Here is a 9,679-nt window from a genome sequence, read left to right as displayed (position 1 = left end):
TGTTCTTTTAATTAGGCTGCATGTAGGCTAGTAAGGATTACTTTGTGGGTTTGATTGGTCTAAAAAGCGGCAACATATAAGAACAGTTTGCTCTCACACGTTCTACATTTATAGTCACACAACACACACGCACACACCGGAACTTGGCGCGCCCCACCTGTCACGTCTCAATTCCCCACTAGTGGGTCGCGCCACACACTTTGAGAACCGCGGGGTTAATGGGATGATTTGCCAATAGGATGAGTATTTTTACTCTTAAAAAAAGATGATTAGATTATATGCACTTGTAATAAGACAATGCAGCTGCTTTTTCTTATTTTAAATGTTCCATTCGCAAAGTGTCTCACTTACCTCATCAATGCAAGACAAAATACACTTATTTTAAGAAAAAATTACCTATTTAGATTTTAATTTTTGCAGTGTGGTGCACGCTTAAGAAAATTTAATTTGATTATTTATTCTGCTTGTTAATAGCTATAAACTAAAAGAAGTTTGTGCTTTAGGAAGGAAAATGATCGTTTTTCCTTTTATGTCTCTTCAGGCTGCGAATGCAAATGGACTCCGATGAACCCTCTCGAAAGAGGAGGTGCTATAATCCTAGGGATTCCTCACTCACATTTGTTGATGGGGAGGACGAATTGGACTGTAAGTAAGAGCAGAGAATGATCAGTTCTAACCAAGTAAATTTTTCCTCTGTTGTGACCTAAAGCAGGGCACACCAACCAGGCATAACATTATAATCACCTACGTGTTAGGTGATAACACTGATTTCTTCATAATGTCAGCTGTTGATGGGTGAGATATATTGGGGAGCTGCAGGTTAAAATTTAGCATTTAAAGTGTAGAAGGGTCCATATATGAGGCAGATGTAGTAAGAAGGTGTTTACTTTGACATTTATCATCACCTGGAGGGGAAACAGTGACCTTACACAACAGGGAAACAGGAACTGAAAAGAAAATTTCTAAATATAAGCTAAACAATACCAAAAAGATGATGAAACCATGAAAAAAAAAACTGAAAAAAGACAAAAAGTAAATGGAAAGCACATAATTGGTGGAGGAAGTTAATAAAATAAAACAAAGGCAAATTACCTTACGGTCTAAAAGAAGCCTGCTGTGACCCAGCTTTGGTGATACAAAAAAGGTCGACAAAGGCCACAGATGAAAAACGGACGAGTAATTTAAGAAGGCAAAAGAAAAAAAAAGTTCCAGATAAACTCCTTAAGTTTTCTTAATTTCTCCTCAGGCAAGCAAACAGAAAAGGACAATTATTTCCTCTATGCTTCTCTTGCGCTGGTAAAAAAAAAAAACAATACACCAAACGAGATGCATGCTGGTCCTATACCATAGACAGCCTATTTATAAAAACAATTCACCCAAATTAATCATTATTAACCAGAAACAAAGGAGGATATATATATATATATCATAACATATATCAACCAATAAAGTACAATAAACTTAGCTAGATTACCTACAAAATTAAAAAACTTTAATTATTGACAAAAAATTATTGGCTCCTACAAAGCCTAAACAAAACTAAAACATAATTCACCAATAAATTAAAAAATACAAAAGCTAATGTTTTGTTCTTAAATAACTTTTTGCCTAATCAGAGTATGTGAAAGTTTTCATGCATTCGGTCCTGAGTTATATCTGTCCTGTCATTCAGTTTTATGTGAAGAGTTTGAGTCTCCAAAAGCAGTGATGTCCTGTGGTCATGCAGTCACCCCGATGTCTCTCACTAAATGGTGTATTCAGCTGCTGGAAGATGTAAGATGGTTTAAATATGAACGATTAATGAGAGAATTTGTCCCTAAATAGCGACTTTATTGACCAATGTGTTTTTTTCTCATTATTCTAAAGGGACAAAACACCTTTGTGTGTGCTGTGTTTGGCTGTGATGCTGTGTGGCCTTTTGAAGAGGTGTGCAAGATGGCTCAACTGACTACTCAGGAAATCAAGTACTTTAAAATGAACATGGACTTCAATGCTTCTAATAAAAGAAGAGTAAGTATTAATAGATTATTGGATTTTTTATTTTACAGCTTAGATTGTTTGGAGAGATCATTCGATTTAAATCTCACTTTCGCAGTGTCCTGGATGCATGTCCCATGTTGCAAGACAAAATGAATTTAATCTTTGTGTCAGCTGCAAAGAGTGCACAGCAAAAAAAGGACGTCAATATGAATTCTGCTGGCAGTGCCTGAGGGAATGGAAAGGACCGAAGCCGCGGTGGGACAGCTGTGAGAACGAAGGCTGCAGCAACACCGTGCTGCAAACTCTGCAAACCTGCCCTGATACAACAATAGCATTTATCAGTTGTCCCTCCATCCGGGCCTGTCCCACCTGCGGATCACTGCTGGAGCATAAAGGAAACCACTGCAAACACCTTACCTGTCCCCGGTGTAAGGTCAAGTTCTGTTTTGTGTGTCTGAAGACTTTTAATGAATGTTCTAAAACAAGCGGCATCTTAGCACCGTGCTCCAGTGGTGTTGCTCCAAGACAGACAGCTATCCCAGTCTGGAGAAAGAAATATTTCTTTGGATTTTGATTTGTTATCTCAAATACCACCAATTTATTTCATTGTACAGTAGGTTTTTCTTATCCCAGAGACCACAAACACCACATCACTGGGCCAACACTCCTCATAAAGTAATAACTGGGCGGTCGTGGCTTGTGAAAGTATAGTTTACATAGATAAATGCATAGATAGTATCTTATAAGTCTGTGTAGGATTGTATGTAGCCCTAACTTGCCACAGTCCCAATAAAGTCTAATGCATATCTCTACAGTCACTAGTTTGTCAGCTTTGAGCTGCTGTAGTGCAAAGATGAACCATTCCACAAATGGGAACTCACTCCTATGTAATTATAAAAAGCAATTTCTAATGCAAGACAAATATAGAGATGGAAACCTTCAGTTCACAGGGGATAATAAATAACATACATAGAGATAATATATTACATTTATGTGAATATATCCCAGTAATTGTTACATACTGTAAGTTTAATGATTTGCTGAAGGAGGACCAAGGAAGGGATCCTGAATTTTCTTGACGTTTTGGGGGATGGTCAATGCCGAAGACTTTTACTTGGACACTAGGCCAGACTAATGCTATTGAGCCCTTAGATTGTTATCACATAGGTATTGGATGACAACTGACTGTAACTCGTTAATTTTCTGTCTAGTATGATGCTGTATCTTTTGATGTTATATCTTTGTTGTTTTGTCTTATATTCACCTTTTTAAGTTTTACTGGTTTATTTCTCTTGCTTATTTTCTAGTTTTTCTAGTGGTTTTGTCTTTACTTCAGTTAGAGAATATTCCTATATATTTTTTAATCATTTTCTCTTGTGTCTTTCACTGTTTACCCATGTTTAAACATTTCTTTCTTAGTCATTTGTAGATTCCTTAGTAGATTCAGTTCCCCTGTGTTACCATTATTAAATGCACCCTTTCCTCTACTTAAGTTTTCAATCCCTTCATTGTCTTGCTGGATCCTCTGGAGTTGTTCCCCAGTGTAAATGTCTAAATTTTAGCTTGCTCCATACCGTCCACCTCCCTATAAGTTTTTTTCTCTTAATAAAGCTTAATTATCCATATGTTGATCTGCTCATGCGATTCATTGAAAACATTTTGAATTATTGTTGCACATTGGTCCACTGCAGGCTGACAGTGGTGATGTTTAGCTTAAAATGGCCCAAAGTAAAGAAAATCAGGGTTCTTTCACGTCTCTTGCCAAACTCAATCCTTCACTCTTTTTTCTTTGGCCATTATTTGCTCAAAACTACCAAATGTTCCTCCTAGTAACATAAGCTGATTTTTGGGTTAAAGGACAAATCATCGGTAGTAACTTGTGTGCAGTTGCTGGTGTTTTCCACCAATACTTAAGGTGCTGGATTTTTTTCACTGTTATTGATAAAATAATGCACTTTTTTAAAGATTATTCAAAAGCTGCAGTGGCCTTTATTTTTCTTATATTGAAAGTAGGTAGATGGGAAATGGGAGGGGAGGAAGGGAGAAGACTTGCCGTAAAGGTCACCAGGCCAACAATGGATGGTATGTGCTAGCCTCGGTGAAACTAGTATTTAACAATTAACCCGCATAAGATTTAAGGTTCAAGAAATTCCCTGCAACCCTTTTCCTCTACTTTCAGTTTTGCTCTGGCAAAGGTCGCCAGCCAAAACAACGACACTGCTTGGTATGCTTATATAACCTTATTTTGGCTGCTGGTTTCTATTGCTATTCTTCTGATTGCTGGTTTGTCACCATGGAGATTAAAATGTTCTTTTAAACAAACATGTGAAAGTACCAGATGATCCAGCAGGCAAATAGAAACCTGCTAATCAAACATAAACAATGCTGGTAAGCTAGGTAATTCCCACGCTCTGCTTGTTGGTGCCAAACAGATAAAGAGGATATACAGCTTACAGGAATTACAGAGATTTCTTATTCCTTTTATCTGTAAATAAAAAAATCTGCACACTGCAACGTTGTTTAATATCTGTGGTGTCCTAGTTGTGTGACTCAAAGCCTTAAATCTCTCTGCTTCAGAGGAAGAGACTGGTTTAACAACCCGTAACCTGACCAGAGATTCAACTGCAGTGAATAACCCTTACAGCTCTAATCCTAACCTTAGAGAATGTTTAAACTGTTCTCCACAAGAATGATGCATGTAGCCTAATCATGTTTAAACATAGGTAGCTGGATTTTCAACAGCTGGTTGTTCATTTCTGGGTAGAGACTAATGATAGGATCAACATTCCACACTGCGTTTAGTTTATTTGAAAACGTGAGAACTCAGAATATGTAGGAACAAAACTTCAGGAACTGTTGAGTTTAGTACCTAAACTTAATCACGTAAGTTTTTCTTTTTAAGTTTCCCAACATTTAAGTCTATGTTATTGTAACTTGAAATGCTGATTTTTATTTATTAAAATCTTTTTTTCCTCCCTAACTTATGTGACAATACCACCAAAAAATGTTTTTAGTTAGTTTATTGTACCTTAACAGGGAAATTTCTCACCTACATTCTTCTTTACCAATTTTTTAAAGGGACACTTACAGTCTGCTTATTAAACTTCGAATATTGACAGATGCTCCAAGTAGTGTAATGTGTACTATCTAACCACCAGGACACTAAACCTGATGGTACGTCCCACTTCCTGGTTTGCCTTTGAACCAGTCCTCTCCACTCAGCCAGTCCTTCAAACTCAGCAAAGAAAAGTAGTTAATAATTCAAATAACCAAAAGGTGTTTACTAAATGTGTGCACCCATAATAGTAAACAACCTAATGCCAAAAAACACCACAAAAGTGAAATTATAAATCTATTGTGTGAAGACCTTTAAATAAATAAAGAAATACTAACACGGAGGAAAAGATGGAGGAACCTCCACAATGTTCTATTTTTTTTAAAATATTTCTTTATTTAAAAAGTCAATGTATAACTTGGATGCATAAAATCATGTATTTTATTTCACTGTTAAATTCAGTTTAAAGTAACAGATCATAATTAAAAATGTCTCTGGACGTTAACTGGTTGATGATTTTCTTTATTCAGACCCCGTTGAATTTTAATTGGTTACCCCTGCCCTAGAAGCTGTAACTTGCAATGCAAGTTTTATTTTATTGATTTAATTTGATACACAAAATACCTAATCCCCAATATTTTCTAAAGTTCATACATACAATTTTAATAGTGTTTTCAGCAGCAGGTATAAATTAGTTTGAATAAATAAAATAAAAAAAAAAATAAAAAAAAGTTTTAAAAAAGTTAAATAAAAATTAAAATTAAAAAGTTAAATCTATCTGGAGGAAGCCCAATCCTAGTTCAGCTGCTTTCTGTTTGTATCTAAATGTCATATTTGTTTTTGCCAGCAGGCTCTCGTGTTTTCATTTATTTAGCTTTATACTGTGATCATTCTTTCTCAATGCTGTCATCAGCTCAAAAGGAAAATCAACAAAAAAAAGAACAGCCAATGTCATTTTAAAGAGATGTTTGTAATTATCTAAAAAATGATTAAAGACCTTCTATAGTTCTAAAACATGGATACAGTATTTTCCCCATTGTCATCCATCAGGCAGCTCCCCAGATTACATTTAACAAAAAGAAAACAAGAAGTATACTTTGCCAAATCACAAAAAAAAACCAATAACAACTTTGTTAAAGCTAATATTTAACTCTAACTCCCACAGTACTGTCTTTCACTGTCACAATCAGTAATATTTTTCCAGTATTATTCCACTATTTTGCAGTTGCAGTGAGTTCTCAATATTTTAGGCTTGCTTAAGGCTATATTCATGTTTGCTAAATTCTAAGATTTTTAGTTAAGATTTGGCAAAGGGGTTTGATTTTTCATAAAAACATACTGATACAAATTAACAAGTACATAAATGAAAAAAGGATAATAATAAAAAAGATAATATAAAAATAAGATATCTTGGTCTAAAAAAACAACTATTAAACTGCTGAATAAGTTAAAAGTAGAAATACAACTTCATGAATTACTAAATATATAGCATTTATAATAAATAGGTAAATAAATATAAACTAGGCCTTGGTGGATAGATGAGTCAAAGAATAAATACATCAAACAAAGAACATTTTATAAAAAATATTTTATTGGATTTTTCCATAATAATTTAGATAATGCTACAGAATAGATTTCTTACATATTCACAATTTATGAACATTTGTAAACTCATTCCAACATTATGTTGAAGAATCAGGTGGTTATTATTTACAAGACCACTTTATACACTAACTACAATTCCACATCATAATCAGAAACATAAAAAAAGTTCCTAATTTTAACCAAACAGAAAATCATCAAAGTGCTACCATAAATGAAAATGGCTATGATACCATTCAGGAAGGGTAAGTAAAGTTAAAAATAGATGTCATCAAATGTAGAGCTGATGTCTCTGTTGCGTAAATGTTCCCAAACCTCCCCATCAGTCCATTCCTTTGCTCCATCCCAATGACAGACTTCAGGTGTCTCTGTCTCTTGCTGCCTCTCAGCCTCCGCTCACCTTCCTGACCATTTGAACCTTGGTGTTGGGTTTGATGTTGTAGTCAGAGAGGGAAGCAGAGTCATCATCCAGAGGCTTGTCCCCGACAACCAGCTTGATGTCATCCAGGGTTGGTCCTGCACAATAAAAAACAAACAAACAAACAATCAAAAACAAACAAACAGCAACAACAACAAAAACCAAGTATGAATTTAAAAAAAACGAGGGCATCCTCCATAGACTGCTGTCATTATATTTTGTTGTTGTTTGTGCAGAGAACTGCCTATGGTTAAAATAGAAATAACTATATTATCAAAAAGGTATTATGTAAGCAGTCCGTATAAACTATCCTATTTTATTTTTATTTATTGATTTCAAACTGCACCTAAAAGTCCCTTCATGACAACATGTATAAAATAGCTTTTTAGGCCTACCTGATTTAGGAAAGGTATCCACCGCATATTTCTTCAGCTCCAGAACAGTCATCTTCCCCAGAGGGCCCTTGGTGTTCACATAGCTGACCTCTCCGAGGTTGGAGCAAAGGAGGAGCAGATCTGTTTTGCACATGATGGTTCTTTGTCTGAGCTGTAGGTCTGTGATCTGATTTGATTTGCCACCGGTTCGTGGCCTTTATAGGATATAAAATGGGCGTGTTCTTTAAAGCGAAAGCAAAATAAAAAAAAAGTCCAGGAATTTAGGTCAAAACACATGACCATGTTTTACCTTCCAAGCTGTTTTATCTAACCAGGAAAACTATTTTCAAAATAGATTTTCCGCAAGCATAGGCTATTCCGAGAAGTTATAATCCCGTTCATAACACAACAATTAAAAGAAGCACAATACTATAAAGAGCCTTTAGAGGAAGAAAAATATGTTTTTGTTTTTCAATTAATATATTATTGCATTGAAAAACCTATAGGACAAACTACACGTGATTAAAAAAAATATATTTATATCATACATTGTCTCATATTCTTTTTCTCTAGTAGGCCTATCTCACAGAAAGTCCATTTTAAGACTACTCTCTGATAGTTTTATTTATTTTTGGCAAAAACTGGTTTGATGATCTGTTTTTAGATGAAAGCTAAATAGAAAAATTATGACCTTCTCTCCCTTTGAACGCCCTCTTTCCTACCCGCACCTTATAATCCCATTATATTTTCTATTCGTGTAGCCTACATAAAAACATTAATCTTAGCTACTTTTTTAAACACCTAGTTTGATAGTCAAAAAAGAGCCCTGAATTGATAACTCCATTGAGAAATACACTGGTTGTTAAATATTTTTTGCTGTTCACAAAATGATGATCGCCTCTGAAACACCTACCTTCTGTTTTTATTATCTTTCATTAACTAATATAAACGTAGATAATGTATATATAATAAAAAAAAATTAAAATAAATAAATAACTAATGGCTAAAGCAGTAGGTAACAAAATGGCCCATATCGTTCGGTGTGGGATGGATGGCTCCTTTTGTATCTGATATTTCAGCACCAAAATCCAAAACTGCGACTCATAATTTCCAGCTTCTCTCCTTGTTGATCTGTGCTTTTTAAAACTTTTTTTTTGTTGTTGTTGCTTTTTTCAAGGTTATTTTGATGGTTATTTTCTCCAGCACATAAACCTGTAATGAAGAAGTGGGCTGTTTGCGCAGACTCAGACTGATCCAATCAGTCTGCTGAAGTCATCCTGTTCAGTCGGAGCTGCGCTTTTCTCATTTCTCATGGTTTTGATGAATGAAACGCGTCCAATCCAAAAGCAGAAATGTCCAAGATCTTCACGCCAAGACTAGACTTCCGCAGGTAAACAGGCCTTTATTCATTTACATGTTGGGTATTTATTCCAGTAATATAATCAGTGGAAATAGATTTGCTGTAACGCGGCGCGCGCTTAAGGAAAATAAACAACAGTTATTCTGCTCCGCTCTTTGTTAATAACCGTTTTCAATACCAAACACAGTTCATGATTTGGGAAGGAAATTGATAGTTCAATTAATAGTTATTATTTCTCTTCAGGTTAAGGCTGCGGATGAAATCGGGATCCAATAAACCCGCTCCAAAGAAGAAGTGTTATGATCCTAAGGATCCGTCACTCAAAATTGTTGACGGGGAGGATGAATTGGACTGTAAGTAACAACTGAAAATGTGAATTAAAGTAAGAAACATCAAGCAGGCATAACATAATAACACTGGCTATCTCTCCATAATGCCAGCCGGGTGGCATATATTAGTGATCAGCAGTGTCGCATCCTTCTGTTCCAAAAAAAAAAAGACCAACATATCCAAAAAAGGACCTGGGTGGTAACAGGTGCTTTGGATTTGCACCCACTTCCCACCTGATTTATTTGTTGGGAAAGCAGAAACAAAATAATTACTAAAAATGTCCCTTCCGTCCACACCAGAGATTTACCAAACAATCGACCCCGACCTAGGACCTGGTGTGTTCTTAATTACTCAAATTAATGGGAGGATCTAACAATTAACAACCTAATCTAAACAATTAGAAATATATTAAAAAAATATATTACAAATTTTGGTTCTAAATTAACTTAGATAAAGTCTAACCACCCAAAGAAGAAAACTAAATTGGTAGAAATTACAAACAAAAATTTATCATAAATGGCCACAATAAGCACTTTTTGCTTCTAAATTGTAGAAGGGTA

At 35.1% G+C, this 9,679-nt stretch overlaps 1 protein-coding gene across 2 annotated transcripts in view; it reads left to right on the top strand.

The window, feature by feature from the left end:
- LOC107095605 (probable E3 ubiquitin-protein ligase ARI8) overlaps positions 1-9,679 on the top strand; it is a 13,546-nt gene that overhangs the window by 1,355 nt on the left and 2,512 nt on the right. Inside the window, exons 2-5 of one of the 2 annotated variants that reach the window (XM_015391764.1) lie at positions 542-645; positions 1,673-1,773; positions 1,867-2,010; positions 2,096-2,627. In XM_015391764.1, the coding sequence (XP_015247250.1) occupies positions 542-645; positions 1,673-1,773; positions 1,867-2,010; positions 2,096-2,554 (808 nt within the window). In that variant the 3' untranslated portion in view covers positions 2,555-2,627. Of the gene's footprint in view, positions 1-541; positions 646-1,672; positions 1,774-1,866; positions 2,011-2,095; positions 2,628-9,679 lie in introns of those variants that run through there. The other variant, XM_015391765.1, reaches the window with a different exon arrangement.

This window comes from Cyprinodon variegatus, unplaced genomic scaffold (assembly GCF_000732505.1).
Source record: "Cyprinodon variegatus isolate N-32 unplaced genomic scaffold, C_variegatus-1.0 Scaffold559, whole genome shotgun sequence".
NCBI classification, from domain to species: domain Eukaryota; kingdom Metazoa; phylum Chordata; class Actinopteri; order Cyprinodontiformes; family Cyprinodontidae; genus Cyprinodon; species Cyprinodon variegatus.
This window is presented reverse-complemented; position numbering and strand designations above follow the sequence as displayed.